This window comes from Ambystoma mexicanum, chromosome 4p (assembly GCF_040938575.1).
Source record: "Ambystoma mexicanum isolate Mex_15411 chromosome 4p, UKY_AmexF1_1, whole genome shotgun sequence".
NCBI lineage: Eukaryota > Metazoa > Chordata > Amphibia > Caudata > Ambystomatidae > Ambystoma > Ambystoma mexicanum.
In genome coordinates this window covers 1,256,298,892-1,256,316,326 of record NC_090927.1, presented here as the reverse complement: position 1 = coordinate 1,256,316,326, position 17,435 = coordinate 1,256,298,892, and the positions used below count along the sequence as shown (strand labels likewise).

Sequence of the window (17,435 nt, the reverse complement as noted above, 5' to 3'; positions counted from 1 at the left end):
CACCATGTGTATGTTTGGACCACTAGTACACGTAGTGTGACGGGAAGAAACTATTACGGAATGACCCTACGAGGGAACTTATTCTTTTTGTTTTTTAAACGTGCAGGAGGAACTAGGTGCAAAGCAATATTACTAAACAGTTCTGTTCTACAATTAAAACATTTGTGTTTCCTTATAAAATACTCCCCCTTTGGAATGGGAATCACTTTTTTACTCCTTGTAAAATAATTGCTCCAACTTTGAGAAAAGAGGGAGCAAAATACGCTCATTTCAAAATCTTAATTGGATCACTGTGAGAAGGTGTAGTCTTATAATGCTTGTTGGTGACAGATAAATCATTATACCATTTCTCTTATGTGAGGCGTGAAACTTAGCCAATGCCACTTTTTTTCTACATATACTAGCCAATGTCCTCCGAAACCTGGAGCACCTGGAGATTCTTAAAAGTTAGGAAACTCTTCCATGATTACATTTTCTATTGATGGAAATTAGACATTAACGGGTTGATTCTTCTTCTCTGATTTTGTGACTCCTTTTCTCTTGTTCAAATGACCCAATAGTTTAGACTTCACATAGCGATTTCTCCTGGTTAAAAGTCGTTTGGAAGGACAAGGTAGGCAATTAGAATAGGGCATAATCAAATAAATAATTAAAACTTCCATAGCCTCACTGTTTCATGAGAGGCAAATTCATAAAATATGGAATAACTTCAGAAATATTTGAGAGGAGTTGCAAAAAAATAAAGATCCTACTAAATCTGTGACATGCAGGTTGAAATTGAAAAAAATACATAAACAAAATAAATAACTAAACATTGACAGTAAAATTGATGAAAGGTGACATGCATATATAAACTGGGCCCACAAAGTGAAAGTCACCTACCTTAGCAAACGAGGAATGGCCAATCTTCCAAATAATTAGACGCTCCTTACAAACAAGCCAAGCCCATCCACTTTCATCCACCTTCACAGTCAATGTTTCATCAGCTAGAAAAGAATAAACATGATGGGATAACTATACATACACACATGAAACAGAAATGCCTTCTAAATAAACCTAAAATAGTCATCGATCCACACGACTATAGATTATTTGAAACAGAATAAGCAAGCAAGAGATGGTGGAACAATAAAAAACAGTTATTTAGTACAACGACAGGGTAGTTCATCACCTAGACAATAATTCACAGTCTCTTGATGCACACACTCCCTAAAAACAGTGCATGTTAAACAAAATGTATACTTCTAGTTATTTTCTTTAGTCCCTTCTCTACAAGGCAGTTTAATGTTATGCTGGAGGTGAAACTTGGATGTTAACTCATGCATCAACTCATGGCTATCTTGAAATACTCAAAAGGAAGTTCTAAAGACTAGAGCTCCTTTGGACTTAGCATATTGATGGCAAAATTGCAGCTCTTGAACCTATTTCCTAACCAAGTCAAACACAAGGCGCAATCCATCCGAGACAGGTATTCTTATCCAGAAAACGCCTACAAATCCAAAACCATCATTTTCAACTTCTTCAGCACAACTGCCTCGGTATCCTTCTGGATGCCCACTCCATCGTAAAATATGTATTTATATACCGCCACCCACCAAATCAATCTTCCTGGACGTTTTCCAGTTCAGACCTCCCTCAATGTGGACAATAACAATCTTACATCTCACTTGATACATCATTAGTACACCAAACCTCTAGACATAATCATGTGATGAGCTGTAGATTGTGGTTCTCCATTTACCTTGATGTAGTGAAGAGCTGTGGGAGGTGGGCAGTAGAGGGTGAGGAGGTATGGCGGTAAAGAACATTTTATTTTTTTTAAAAAAAGAAGAAAATTATATATATATCCATAACTGGCCACTAGGGGGCGCACAGATGTCTTTAGCCTCCATGTGAGCTCTGCAATCAGTGGTCCCATAAGTGGATTAAGCCCCCACTTATAGATCCTCCCCCCCCCTGGAAAAACTGATTGGCACTGTTCTATGAATATGCCCCCCCTCCTGATAAGAAGAAACCCAGAGAAAAATCGGTTGCGGAATCGCAGAGAAACCCATAGCAGAAGTGGCACATCCCTATGGCAGCTCGGCACGACAGTGTGCCCTGAAAACGAAAGTAAAACATTGACTGCGTGCGCGGAGGTGGGCCTAGCCAAAGACCGTGGAGGCCGGGGGAAGAGAACTGCATCACCCGAAGAGATCCCTATATGAAGTGGCAGGCGTGAACCCAGTACGAACTAGGGGAGATAATATCGCTGCCTCCGTGGCGCTGTTGAAAAAAAGATAATACACGAGTGAGCACAACCCCGATGCGGCACCCCTGCGGGGCATCGAGAAGGAACCGGTAAGTTCCACCAACTCTTGGGAACCCCCGCTCCGACTCCTCTCTCCTCGGCCCGTGCTGCTGCAGGCGTCTGCCCACAACAAATATTGCGCGGCGGAGGAGACGCGCATCTACACGGAGCACTGGTCCCGTGCTGACATTGTACGCGGACCCTGTGTGTTAAACCTCTGATGCCCGCCCCAACATCTAGGGGTCATCTAGCCGAGGTTCAGAGCGCCCTGCGAACACTGAAGCTGGGCCTTCCATCAACGAGGTGCAGAAGGGTAGGAAGCATTCTCCCCCGCGCCCTAAGGCCTGTAAGGAGCTACGCAGTGGCCCGGGTGCTGAGGAGACTTTTGCAGACAACTACTTGCAGAGACTTCTGCACGGCACCAGACTTCCCCGTTCAAACCACCGGCATTGGGACGTAGACACAACGTGGAATACAGCACCACAAACACCCCGAACCATAGGGCGTGCTCCACTTACGACTCGGGCAGACCCTCCTCCTCTATTCCAGCTGCACACAAGAAGCAATGTCCAGTCATGTAATTTTTTTTGCTCACAACAGGTGTATTAATAAAATGGTACTATGTACATGGATTAACCCTCCACCCGCATTACTCCACAGTCTACTCCCCGCCGACCCCGCAACAGCCCAATTGTGTCCAACAGGACTGCCACATTGCACGTCACTGTGTCCCTGGCTATTGTTGGCCCCTCTTGGACGGAGGGGTATGTGGTTCCGGCCGGTGCAGACTACGCAGGGACCTGCGGACAGGGCTCATCTGCGTCGAACTTGCAGGTGTAGTGGTCGTCGAGGGTGGTTGTGGCTGAGCCGGGGCAGGACGTTGTTGCGCCATGTAGCCAGCCATATGCTCGACAGTCTGTGTCAAGGCTGAGATGCCCTCGTGTACCCGCCTCGCCACACAGTTCATTGCCCTTATTATTGCCTGCGTGTTCTCCCCGTTTGCCTTGCGTGTGGCCTCCCCTTCGGCCAGGTGCTCTTTAAACATGTCATGCATGGCTTGCTGTCTGGCCTCCATTCGGCCTCAGCCGTCCCTCGATGCATCGTATGGCTGTGCTCCCAGATGGTTGCACAGGCGGTGGCGATATGCTCATCACGGGGCTGAAGCCATGATGGGACTCCTGTCTCCGCATGGCCAACCCCTTCAAATGCCTCCATAGCCATGATGGAGCTGCACGTCTCCTCCCACCTTGCCAAATTCATGGGTGAGGCAGGTCCAGAACCTGTGGTCTTCCCCTGGCTGCGGTTGGCAGACAGGATGCTTCTCACTCGCAGCCGCAGGTCATCCCGTCTCTTCCTACAATCCTTCACGCTGCATGGGGTCGTCCCCACGGCAGACACCTTCCTGGCCACCTCCTCCCATATGTTTTTTTTCCCGATTTGCGCTGCACGGCACAGGTCAGCGCAAAACACTACGTCAGAATGCTCGACAAGTGTATCTGCGAGCATGTTCAGTTCATCACTGAACCTGGGTTTTCGCAGGCGAGGGGAGCCTTTTCTGGTAGCCTTAGACATGATCTGGGGGGCAGGGTAGTGTGTTCCCTGGAACAGGTCCTGTGTGCAGTGGATGGCAATGGATTGTGTTTTCAAAGATGGCCGCTGGCGCATTTCCCATTCCGGCGAGATGACGTTACTTCTGGTGGCGGAAATGCCGGTACCGGTATTAGCAATGCCAGTGTGAACGGTGCCGTTCATAGGGGATCCTACGATGCCAGTGGAGGTCTCTGCGCATTCAATGAAGCCGCTATCGGGGGCGGTATGGACCTAACAGGTATGGCGGTGCTGCCGTTACCGGCATGCCGGTACACGCGTGCATGCAGACACATGATCTCCCGTTCATTACAGGTGCTGTGCAACACGGACACGCTACTACCGGCATGCCAGTAATTGCTGTTTCTTACCAACACATTCGTAATGAGGCCCATAATCCCCACTAATGTCCCAGTAAATAGCATATGATCCGAACCATTGCGCAATATTGCACAACTATTATTCCTTATTTAAAATAATTAATGTATTTAATTAATCATTTTATAGATTTATGATTACTTGAAGATTGGAATACACACACAAAATTGGTTTGATATGTATTACTTGCATAAGTTTCATACTTGAGATATAAAGACATTCATAACTGTTTGTTTCTCTGATAAGGGTGCGATAGAGTGCAGGGGGCAGGAGTTCTCTTACCTTAGAGAACTTTTTTCTGTTGCTTAGGTATTTTTGGTCCATGTGCCAGGACTATTCTTTTTCCCCTGCACCTTAAAAGTTCCACAAAATCCTTATTTTGGACACTTCGATTAGACGATTACATTACTATTACCTTGGATGTGCACTGTGGGAACATTGTGTTGTGTCTGCTATCCAGGCATGGTGCACTGCTAACAATCTCTGCCTTAATGCCAGTAAGGCTGAGATCCTTCTCATTGGGACCCCAGCTCCCCCCTACTCTCTGGCTGCCCTTCACGGCCCCCTAACCCTCCTGTGAGACATAAAACCTTGGTGTCATCTTCGACTCCTCTCTCTCCTCACATCACATCACATCACATCACATGCCTTCCCAAGAAGGCCCACTTTCAGCTGCACCTCCTCGGAGGCATTCTCCCTTTCCTCACCTTCCCCCAGAAACTCTGTCTCCAGAAGTCTGGTCCGCTCCAGGGTGGACTATGCAACAGCTTCTTCCCAATTTCTCCCTTCGCCCTCCTTCAACTAATCCAGAATAGGACTGCAAGACTTATCCTTGGCCTCAAGCACAGGGACCACATCTCTCCAGCCCTAACATCTCTCCAATGGCTCCCAGTTGCTGTGAGGATCAGGTTCAAGACCCTATGCATCATCCACAAAGCTTTCTGGGTGCTGAGACCCCACTACATCCAGATCTCTCTCCCATAATATCTCCCTGCTAGAGCCCTTTGGTCTTCTAGCTCCAACTGTCTGCAGATCAGATGCTTTTCCAAGCAGAGAGTGTGTGTGTGTGGGGGGGGGGGGGGGGGGGGGGGGGACGACTCTCTCTTCCACAGGAGCCTCCCTTTGTAATGGCCTCCCTGCCACTCTCAGACTTGAGCAGGACCTCCAAGTTCCAGAAGCTTCTCAAGGCCCTCCATTTCTCCTCCTCCTTCTCTCTCTCTCTCTCCCTCCCCTGCTAATGTCCCCCCTCTGCCGGATTGTGACTGACTGATCATACAGGGCACCAGACCCTCCCCCGCTCCGTCTACCCCAGCACTTCGTTCTCCCCTGACTCTCCCCTCCCACACAACCTGCACTTGCCCTTCCAGCCCTGTCATAGAACTTGCCACCCCTGTCCTCCTCCTCCTCCTCCTCCTCCTCCTCCTCCTCCTCCTCCTCCTCCTCCCCCCCCCCCACTCTGTATGGCGTTCCACCGCCTGTCATGATGCCTACCTCTAAGGCGCCAGGCCGGGCCCAGCAACCCCAGAGGCAGACATCATTTTCCCCAGGAAAGTCTCAGCGGGCCCAAGTCGGGGCCCTTTGGACTCAGTCCTGGCGCCTTAGGCGCCAGGCTCATAGAAGAGGATATGTGTTTAAGTGCTTGGGTGCACACTTACCTGATGCAGACCTTGCTGCTTCATCCAGGCCCTCTTGAGGCCTGAATGGGACTACTTTACCTGTAGGACTACTTCACCACTCGGGTGTGGTCGGGGAAGGATACATACCTGATTGGTGGAAGGATACATACCAGGAACTTCTTCCAAGGCTATTTAAACCCCACCCGAACAGCCACACATGCTTCGCGTTGTTCTGCACCTAGCAGCTGGACGCTCACCGTGTCAGCTCCTGCATCCTGACTTCAGCCACGCCTGCCAGCACCCTGGGACACCTGCAAGGGGAGAAAGGAAGAGAATAGGAGAAGAAAAGCCCTTACCTGCTAAATCTGCATCCCGAAAAGGCCCTGAAAAGGAAGACATCATTTTAAAGGCATTTCGTTTCGATCACTGCCGCGCTGCATTTTACTCACCTTGGCAAGGTGCTTCCATCTTCAGCAGCGATCTTCCGGATTCAGCTACGCCCCGGCGCCTAGAGGAAAAAAGACAAGAACAAAGGTGAGAGGGAGAAAAGGAATAAGGAAAGCTCAGTTTCCTTTTAAGTCTTACCTGTTGGATTATTCCCACTGCATTTCGGGTCCTGCCGCTTCCTGGCCTCTCCGGACCCCGGCCCCTATGGGGAAAAAAGACAGACATTGAATGAGCGAATGCAAAGACATTACCTGAGCGCTCATCCAGAACTGTTTCACTTCTGGTCAGCGCCATATCTCCGGCACTCCGAACCCCGGCCCCTAAGGGGAAAAAGACATAAGCATTAGCGCTTGCTGCAATTAGACAACGAACATTATTATTAAGCTTCAACTTTTGAACAGAACTTTTACAGCGCCTTACCTGAACAGTCAAGCTTACCTGAACTCCCATCAATCCTCAATCCAGTGAAGTAACTGGGTTTCAACGCGCCCCTGCATCAGAAGCAGGATGGAGAGCTCATCCTTCCAAACCCTAAGGTGAGGCTTCACGGGGAATCGTGGAGGAGGTATCGTGGAGGGTTGGAAGGGAGTAGGAGGCTTGGGCATTGTTCCACAGTTGGTAATACTCCCTTTTCACGCACAGGAGGGTATCCAACGAGCCAGGGAAGCCAGAATAGAGGGGCCCTTCCTGTCAATCTTCAGAGTTCTGTGCCTTCAACGCCGCGCCTCCGTGGGAACCAGGTGAGCGTTACACCGCCTATCCTCCCCACTCCCTTGCACTTCCTGTTCTGCACTTGCACAATCCGTATGTCACAAGGCCTAGAAGGACCGGTTTCTGTTTGTCGTCATCTGTTAACCCCTCCACGCATCAGTCTTCTTGTGCCTTGAAACACTATTTGCTGTACAGGCGCATTATAAATAAACTAGAATGCAATCGAGCATTTGAAAAAAAAAAACGCTAGGCAAACATATTGACAGCCACGTTTCCCTTTGTAAGCTTTCACCTGAAAAACCATGTAGCCATCAAGAACTACGTCCTCCCTTTCCCACGTTTCTTGCAAGAGCATGGTGATCTACTCAGCGAGTGCTGATTTTATAATGGGATCATCTAGTTTGTCTCTTGCTCCCGCAATATTCCAGCAACGTAGTGGTAACTTATTTAGGTCCTTTCGGGCCATAGAACCATTGGACTGACCACAAACCGTCCGCATTGTGGCAATCCTAACTTCATCTGTTCGAGTGTCTACAAGAAATTCCTGGATGGCCTTAACATGCCGAAATTGACAGAGGAAGATAGGAGGTCATTAGAGGCTCCCTTTACTGAGGAAGAGACAGGTAGGGCAATAAGCATGTTGGCGGGAAATAAATCTCAGGGTCCCGACAAGTTCGGGAATGATTATTATAAAACATTTCAGCCTATTTTAACGGGCCCCTTGACCAGAATATTTAATCTCATAAGGGACCCTCCACAACCATTGTATTATTAAATCCCGAAAGAGACCCCACCCTGTTCACTAACTCAGTGCGGCGACACAATACTTTCAAACATCCAGTTAAAATCAAAGTCTTGAGGGTTTCAGACACTCCTACTCCTCAGAAACGAGGAAAAGCAGTGAAGAGATAGGGTCACAGGATAGACTAAGGGCCAGGTCCCTTAACATTTGCAGGAACACAAAGAAATGTGATGTACTAGAATATACTATCCATGTGAAAAAAGATGTTGGCAGAAATAATACTGTGAATGTGCCCTGTTCTCAGAGCTTTTTTTTGCTCTGCTGAAAGACGTTCAGGAATTAAGTGAACTTCTAGAATATCCTTTGAAGAATGAATGACTATGGCATAAGAAAGATGCCTCCGTTTGTATACTAACCCGTGTAGAATGAGAGCAATTGTGATTATGAAAATCATGATGTTTTATATGTTTTTTAAAACGATATGCTCTGAACAAAGGAAACTTTTTGTGAAATTAATAAAATTCTGGTTTCCTTGTGAAAACACGAAGATTTGAGTCTGGTCTATGCCTGTTGATAAGAGTCTCAACTGTTTGTAGCTGAAATGGGTCTAAAAAACGGGTTAAATACAGGACAAGGAGGTAGTCTGCGATTCATATGTATAACGTTGTACTCACCCTATTATATCATAGACCCCTTGACAACAAAACATTTTGGGTGTGACCTGTTGGATACCTGCATAGCTCCATAAGACCAAGGTTACACATGCTGTTAAACTAAAACCACCACTTCTATTTATCTATTCAAAACAGAATCCGCTGGATTTTTCCGTCGCGGACTGCGAACCACAAAAGGGTTGCACATTTCCCATTCGAACATACATTCAAAACCCCTACATACCCAAACCCACAACACTCCCCCTTCCACACCCTCAACACTCCCCCACCCACACCCCCAACATAAACAAACCCTACTTACCTTTTTTACACAATGAGTCCCTGCAGCGCCAGCTCCCTTTCACTTCAGTGATCGGGAACCGGCACTGCAGGGTCCTTTTTCTTTTTTTTCTTCGGGTGTGCTGCAGGGGTGTCCCGGGGTGTTGCCGGGGACACCCCCGCAGTCTTTTTTAATATATTTACCTACAATGCTACCACCAAAGGTTCGAACTTTTGGTGTTCAGACCTTTTTTTTTCCGGTCCGATCGTACAATTCCTTCAAACATTGCCCACATGGCAATCGTTTTCACTGGTGTGATGTTATATCAGCTTTTGCTTGTGTGATGAGAATAAGAGCCCTCAGAAGATAGGGGGTCGTATTAAATACATTAACATAACTCCTGTGTCAAGTGTATAATTCAGAGTAATGCGTCAAGAGTGGTATCTCTTTGAGTCCAAGAACTTTACAATTCCTGGCTATATATGTTTAATCATGTTGGTAAGCACACAAACCTAGGTAGGCCTATCTTTTAGCGCCGAGACCGAGCCTGAATGCCGACAAGAAATGACGGATGATCACGTGTCTATTTTCACAGCCTCAAGCAAGGTGGAGATTAGAGGCTCACGGTAACGACAAACTCATAGGAAATTAAGCCAGGTGGCATCGGCACAGATGGGACGTCTTTGAGATGATCGTAGCATTGCTAATAAAATAATATGCCCCAGTCACAATAAACAGAACGGGCAAAAATATTTATCTAAAAAAGCTTTATAACCCTTTAAGTGCCATGGGTATTTCCCCCCAGTGCCAAGGCCTTTTTTGGTGATTTCGGTATGTGGCCATTCAATGCCTTGTAACTTTGTTACATGAGATATCTCAGCTAAATTTGGCACCTTCTTTCCCCCACATGTAGGCGGTCGTAACGCCACCCAGGAATCCTAGTTTGCTGTAGGGGGTTGAGAGAAAATAAGCAAAAAGTGTGAAAATGTTGTGTTTTTTCAAAAAATGCCAATAAAATGATGTACAAAGAAGCCTGTGGTTTTTTCCCTTGTAAGAGCAAGGAACAAATGGTTTGCTGTGCTGAATTCCCCAATTTCCTGGCTTTCAAGAACATGTTGAGTGGAAACGAAAAAAAAATATTTTGATGTGGTTATCAACTGTTTTGTGAGAGGAAGGCGAATTTGGCCATTTTGACAATTGGACATGCATAGACGGAATGGAAGAAAAGGGTAGGAAAGCCGAACTGGAGGACAGAAAGGCATACATTTCTGAAATGTAGACAAAATTCCAAGTTTAGGAAGGGGTGATTTGCGTAGGTCAGGCAACAACTAGGTAGGGGAAAATGCCATAGATTGGGGGAAAAGCGGGAAAATGACCGAAAAAAAAGGTATTTGTTGGACATGGTTGGCTTGTTACGGCAATTGCTTCTATGATGAATTTTGAGAAAAGCAATGCTCTGCTACATTCCCCCCCGACTCTTGCAGTTAGGAAAGCACATATTTTCTGTAGTGTTTTACAAAACAAGCAATACCACAAGCCAAACACTGAGCGATGGTACACAGGAGTTTTATGCTTATGGCCTGAACAGACGCACTTAGCATGTGTAAATCAGGAAAACCAATGTGGTGAGGAACGGCAAGCATACATTTTTTGAAAGAGCACAGGCAGACCTTTTCAAGGGTAGGTGACTTGTGCAGGTTACAAAACGTTATGGTGCCTAAAGCAGCGACTAAATGTAGGGCACATTTGGGAAATTTAAGTGTTGTGTGACAAAGGGCACCAGCAAATGGGTCAAAACGTTATGAAAACCACATAAACACAACACATGTTATACCTTCCCGCGTTTCCACATGTGTACCGATGAAAACGGTACCTCATGTGTGGGTGCACCTACCTGGGTGCCGAGGGGAAAGCCTAAAACACAGGTAACCCCAAGTTTGTTATGACATCTGAATTTCACACTTTGTCCAGACAAGCACACCATACAGATATGGGCCTCAGGTGTCCAAGCCACCAAGGAAAACAGGGAACCCCAGGCATTTCCGAAATGCGGAAACCTTCAGGAGGTACGATTTGCGCAAATCAGCCCAGAATTTGTTACTCAGACACCCCCGCAAAGTCTGAAATGTGGGAAAAGAAACGGTAACTCACATGTGTGGGTGCACCTACCGGGGGCGCAAAAGGAAAAGGGTAACCCACTGGTAACCCCAAGCCTTTCGGCACAGCCCATTTTGTTCATGTGGGCAACCTACAGATTTGGGCCTAGGGTGTCAAAGCCAGCAAGGAAAACAGGAAACCCCATGCATTTCCCAAAAGAGGACACCCGTGGGAATCCACAGAGGTCGGCCTTGTGCAAATTGCCCTAGTTTTTAATAGCCACAATCCCCGACAAAGTGTAATATTTGATGGGGAAAAAACACAATGATCACTTTGTCTGGGGTTCTGAGTAATAAATTCTGAGCCGCTTCGCGCAAGGCAGACCTCTGGATTCCCACAGGTGTCCTCTTTTGGGAAATGCATGGGGTTCCCTGTTTTCCTTGCTGGCTTCGACACCCTAGGCCCAAATCTGTAGGTTGCCTACATGAATAAAATGTGCTGTGGCGAAAGGCTTGGGGTTACCAGTGGGTTACCCTTTTCCTTTTGCGCCCCCGGTAGGTGCACACATGTGAGGTACCGTTTTCGTCGGGACACCTGTGGGAACACGAGAAGGTATGACATCTGTTGTTGGCGACGTGTTTCGGTGAGTGGACACAGGGAAATGTGTCTGAAATTGGATGGAGATGAAGACAATTCTCAGACATTTCGCAATGGCCACCCTCCGAAACACACCCCCAACACATGGCCTACCTTCCTGCGTCCCCGCACGTGTCCCGATTAAAACAGTACCTCACATGTGTGGGTGCACCTGCCGGGGGCGCAAAAGAAAAGGGTAACCCACTAGTAACCCCAAGCCTTTCGGCACAGCCCATTTTGTTCAACCTACAGATTTGGGCCTAGGGTGTCATAGCCAGCAAGGGAAACAGGGAACCCCATGCATTTCCCAAAAGAGGACACCCGTGAGAATCCACAGAGGTCTGCCTTGCGCAAATCGGGCCAGAATTTATTACCCAGAACCCTCGGCAAAGACCCACATGGGAGAAGGGTGCCCAAGGCCAGGGATATTACCGCCGACTTTGCTGGAGCCCTGGCTGCCCTGCGTTACAGCTTCTCCCCACCAGGGGAGTGCCAATACCTCCCCGAAGGGAAAAGCTGTAATGCAGCCCAGCCGCAACTCCAGGACAGTTGGAGGTGATGTCCCTGGCCTTGGACATCCATGTACCATGTGGGTGTACCGTCCCCTAAGCACAGCAGCAGCTCCAGGGAGCCCCAGCAGGATCCCCATTCCTCCCCGGAGGTAACAATCTGTAACGTAGCACAGCCAGAGGTGGCGCCTGGGCTTGCAGACGGACAAACCACATGGGAGGGATCCGCTCCCAGGGAAACACCAATGTTCTGCTGGCATGGGGAGCAATTTGTGGCCTGCCCCTACAATTGTGTCGTAGCCCACCAACATATCTGCCCAGACGGCCCATTCCCACCCACACCACCAACAATCCAGCCCCAGTCTCACCCACCCCACTGACAGTGGGCCCTAACCATAGAATAATAAAAAACAATACTCGCATAACGTTGCAGCTGCTCGCGTAGAAAAAAACTGTAAACAAAACAAAAGAAAAATGTGTGACCTAAGTTCACACCAGCAAAATGTAGCCCTGGGGGCAGAAAAGGGGGGGCTGTCCTGAGCTCAGGCGTCCCTTCCTAGGAGCAGATATCTGGTCCCAGGGAGAGCTGCATGACATAGCACCCACTCCATTGCGGTTGGGGGGGAGGAGGGGGGGGGTCAAAGCCCCATTCCCATTACAAAATTCCCCATCCCTTTGGGGTGCCCCACAGCCCCCCCTAAAATGCGTTCCACCATTTTCACTTTTTTCCTTTGGTAACCCAACTCCCCTTGGCGCAGAGGGGCACATTGGTGTGCCAATCTGGCCCCGGGGTGCCCAAATCTTACTGCCCCACCCACTGGGGGGCTTGTCCCACAATTGTTGATGGCCCTCTCCCCCCCTCACCCCAAAAGGTTGGTTGGCAGGGGCACCTCATGCAGGCCTCCCTGGGCCTCCGACAAACGGCTGCGTGAGGTACACCCCCCTCCATTTGGGGGGGGGGGGTGAAGAGGGCCACCAAGAATGTGTGGGACAGGGCCCGCGGTGGGTGGGGCAGTAAGGTTTGGTCACCCTGGGGCCAGATTGGCACACCAATGTGCCCCTCTGCGCCAAGGCAAGTTTTGTAAACAAAGAAAAAAAATGGAAAATGGTACACTACACTTTAGGGCGGGCTGAGGGGCACCCTAAACTGCCAGGTAATTTTCTAATGTAATGGGGGTGACCCTCTACCCCCCCACACACCAAACGCAGGAGGGCATCTCATTCTGCCCTCCCTGTGGTCAGATGCCCCTTCCTAGGAGCAGATATCTGCCCCCAGGGAGGGCTACAAGGGGTGCCCCCAGTTCCCCTTGGGGCGAGGGGGAGAGGGCCACCCCCTTTTCTGTAAAAAAAAATCCCTGGTGGCTAAAGGCCCCCCCACTCCCACCCAAAATTCCCTTATTTATTTTTTTCTTTTCATTTTTTTTATTTTATTTTGCCCCCATCCTTTGGGGTTCTGCACACTTATTCCTGGTGGCCCCCACGCCCCAATTGGATGGGGGTCCACCTCATGTACTTCTGCCTGGGGGCATAAATCTGCCCCCAGGGAGGGCTACAAGGGGTGGCCACCCCCTTTCCACTTGGTGTGGGAGGGCCACCACCATTTCAGGGCGCATAAATATCCCAGCGAAACACCCCCCAACCCCCGTTGATTTCCTTTTGTTTCTCTTTTGATCAGCCATCTGCCCCCAGGGTTGTACACATATGTGCCCCCATGCTATGGGGGCTGGTGGGGGGGGCGAGGCCCCCACCTCCCCCCCCCCCCGTATTCAACATCCCTGGTGTCTAGTGGGCATTGCTGCCCGCGGATCGAGCAGCCTGCAAATGATGTCCTTGGAAAGGGGAGAAACTCCCCTTTCCAACGATGCATCCCTCGATCTCTGGCTTGAAATACAGACGGAGACCGAGGGGGAGAAAGGTGAACACTCGCCTTTTATTTTCAATGCAGCAGCCCGAAAAATGGCTGCTGCAGTAAAAATTACTTTCACGTCGGCCTGCTTTACGCACGCAGACGTAAAACTGAAGGTAATCCAGCCCCCTGGCAGTGAGGGGGGACCTCCCCCCTGACATAGCATAGGGGTTGTATTGCAGTTTTGTGTGATCCCTGCTTTGCAGGGATCACACAAAACGAAGTGCCAAAAAGGACGAGCTATCTCGTCCTTGGCATTCTGGAGGGAATTCCAAGGACGTGATACCTCGCCCTTGGCACTTAAGGGGTTAATCAAAAGAGGTTAGGTGAGTACAGAAGATGGCCCATCAGGAAATCAATATTCCCATCCATTGTAGGACGGTGCTGTTCGAATGGCTTAGAGCATCTCACTGTCAGGCAGTTAATACCAACTTCACAGCAGCGATAGGCCAACTAGGGAGCTACCCGCCAAAATCGCTCTTTACTTACTTAAAAACCCCCAACTAGCAAGGTAAATAAGGTGTATGCAACTCTCCTGATAAGGGGAAATTTAAACACCATCCAATATCACCCCTACCAGTTTCCCGATTTGTCTTTAACACATACAAATCATGTCAACTGGTACGCAGGTAATCTAGTTTATCCACAAACAGATGCTAGACATGGACCGTTGGCCACAACCAACCTGTCACTAGAATTTCTATCCCAGTTTCATCCAAACCGCAAAGAGGCCCCTTTTTACAAACAGATGAACTACTAGCTACACATTTTGACATCATGCCTAACCTTGCATTGCAATATGCTGCCAGGAAGGCTTAGCGCCTGCCCAGCAGTCACTAGGACAGACAGATGCAGGAGGAGTGCAGCTACAGACATTGAGAATTATATTAGAGTCTTGCCCTTCCAGAAATGAGGACATACCCAAGTGGTATTCAGAAAAGCTAGGACAGCTGCAAGCCGCCTATCCCCACGTTACACCACAGCACTGGCATAGGGCACTAGCCATGTTCCTTCCCTCTGGCTGAACACCACCTTTAGCGAACTGTGACAGTTGGATCTCAATTTATAGCTTGCTTTATTTACAGCTGATCGGCACGCCATCTATCACATTGCTGGCATTAATATTGGCAGACATTATGGGAACACAGGGCGCTGCTGCCGCCATGAACTTAGGCTTGTCCATAGCATCCAATAATTATCAAATGGTTGACAGCATAATTCTACCCTTATTGAAAAAAGAGCCTCTCCTTCCTCGGAGGCAAGGATGCCAGATCATTCTAAAACTGAGGGGAAGAACATGAAAGTTGAGAAAAAACACACGGCAGCCCTACAAGTTTCACAGAATGCAGATCCCACACACTCATCGAATCATTCCCAAGACTAAGGAACACACTGATTGGATAGAGCTCCTGTTAAGACACTGGGTCTGATGTTTCCATATTTGAATGCAGCCACAAGGCACTGTTGGAGCATACAAAAGCACACAGAAATGCACAAATGACTACACCCACTGGGCAGACATTAGCAAATAATGAAATGTATTTTGTAACCATTCAGCTGGAAGGTGAACAACACAAAAGAGATTGAAGCACTGTTTTGGCCTTCACTACATCTCCAAAATATGCACGAGACTGGGCAGTGCTGGCAGCAGTTTAAAAATCATGTGGGGCATGATCGGGAATGTCCAGCGCATGCGATTCCAGTACTGAAACCACCCCCACCACAGAGGCAGTATCCAGTCAAGCCACAAGCAATTGCCCACATGCAAACCATAGTGGACAAACTAATGGACCAGGGGATAATCATATATAAAGCCCAATTAACAGTCCGGTGCTCCCTGTTTTAAAACCTAATGGTACTGATCGTTTTATTGTGGATTTTAGAATTTTGAATGCACATTGTAAGATCGAGGCAGTCCAAAACCAACACAGTTCTGGACTTCTAGCCAATTTACACAGATGCAAATATAAAACAAAAATTGATCTAGACAATGGCTATTTCATACAACCTTTAAGTGTAGAAAGCCAGAAATACACTGCATTCACTTTTAAAGGGAACGCATTTCCAATTCACTAGAATAATGCAGGGGGAAAAGAATTTGCCCAGCACATTCTCAAGTAGAATACAGAGTTTGCTCGCAGAGGTTCCTAACTGTTGCCAATATGTAAATGTTATTTACATCACCCATGAGAATCTCAACGAACACTTGCAACAAGCAGACTTAGTCATTCACACATAGGCAGCAAAAGGGTAACTGATTATCTTCAGGAAATCAAGAATAGCTCATCGTGAGGTTACCTTCTTGGGATTCACTCTTTCAGGTGAGGGCAGAGGCTTGTCAACAGATTTTCTTGAGAAGTTTGCCAAGATACGGCCGGCTAACACACTTAGGCAATTGCAGGCGATTTTTGGGCTTTTGAATTTTAGCAGATCTGGTGTCTAATTTTGCCGAGCTAGTGAAACCATTCTATGCTTTAATAAAACTGAATTTCAAAGCAGCCGATTGATTGCCAGAGCACACTCGCATTCTGCACCATATGTACTCATTAATGACTCAAAATTGTCCTTTCCAAGACAGAAATACAGAAAAAAAGACTTAGAAATAAACCTGTTGGTGGGAGATGATGCTTTCACATGCACAGTTTGCAATCTAGGGGAAGACTAAACCAATTGCATATATGTCACATGTATATTCCAAACCCGATTTTAGATTTACACCTGAGAAAAAAATTCTGTCTTCAGTTGAGATGATCATTCAGAAGGAACGGCCGTTTGCAGCAAATACACTGTTAGCTCAATTTGAGGCAGCCACAAAAGTTAGCGTGCCCAATGCAAACGCACTACATGCCAGATGGATTCAATGGTGAGCATCCAGCATGCTCCAGATGTAAAGTATCATTATAAGGCAGAATTACAAAGAATGAGTGTATTGACTTGGACAACATAGACCGGACACCTCACTGCCCGACATGCCATCGTTTGATTTTTTCAAAATTTACGGTGATGCTCTGCCATACCAGCTATTGGAAACATGTTCCAAACATGTGCACGTGCAGCAGTGGTAAGACATTTTGCACATGAAGACGCATTTATACATACTGATATTGCAACAAAGCATCTGGGAGACATATCTGCCAAGACCACTGAATTGCATGGATTGCTGCTTGCATTGCGCCAAGCAGACTCAGGGAAGCCCACACTAGTAGTCTCAGATTACATGGTCACGGCTTATAACACTCCTTTGCATTGGTGGATTCAAAATGACTTTAGAGACATTGGGCATAAAACTATTGCTTCCAGGCAACTCTGGAAACACGTTTGGGACCTTAAACAGACTTACCCTTTGCTACACGTATACTTGTGTATAGGCGCGTTACAAATGCCATATCATATCTATGGGTGAGGCACACAAGAGCACATACTAAAGGGCACATTCATAGCACTGGCAATGCATTGGCAGATGCACATGCCAAAGAGCGCACAGTGAGAAAAACATAGCAGCCACAACTCCCTCAGCAACTGCAATGGATGAGGAAATAAAAAGCTTCTTTAGGTATTATACATAGGCCGAAAGGTTTCCCAA

General features: G+C 47.7%; 1 protein-coding gene across 2 annotated transcripts in view; it reads right to left on the bottom strand.

The window, feature by feature from the left end:
- The window catches only part of NUP133 (nucleoporin 133), a 1,444,728-nt gene that overhangs the window by 1,367,540 nt on the left and 59,753 nt on the right, over positions 1–17,435 (bottom strand). For both annotated transcript variants that reach the window (XM_069606929.1, XM_069606930.1), the window contains one exon: positions 883–986. In XM_069606929.1, coding sequence (XP_069463030.1) covers positions 883–986 — 104 coding nt within the window. The remainder of the gene's footprint in view (positions 1–882; positions 987–17,435) is intronic.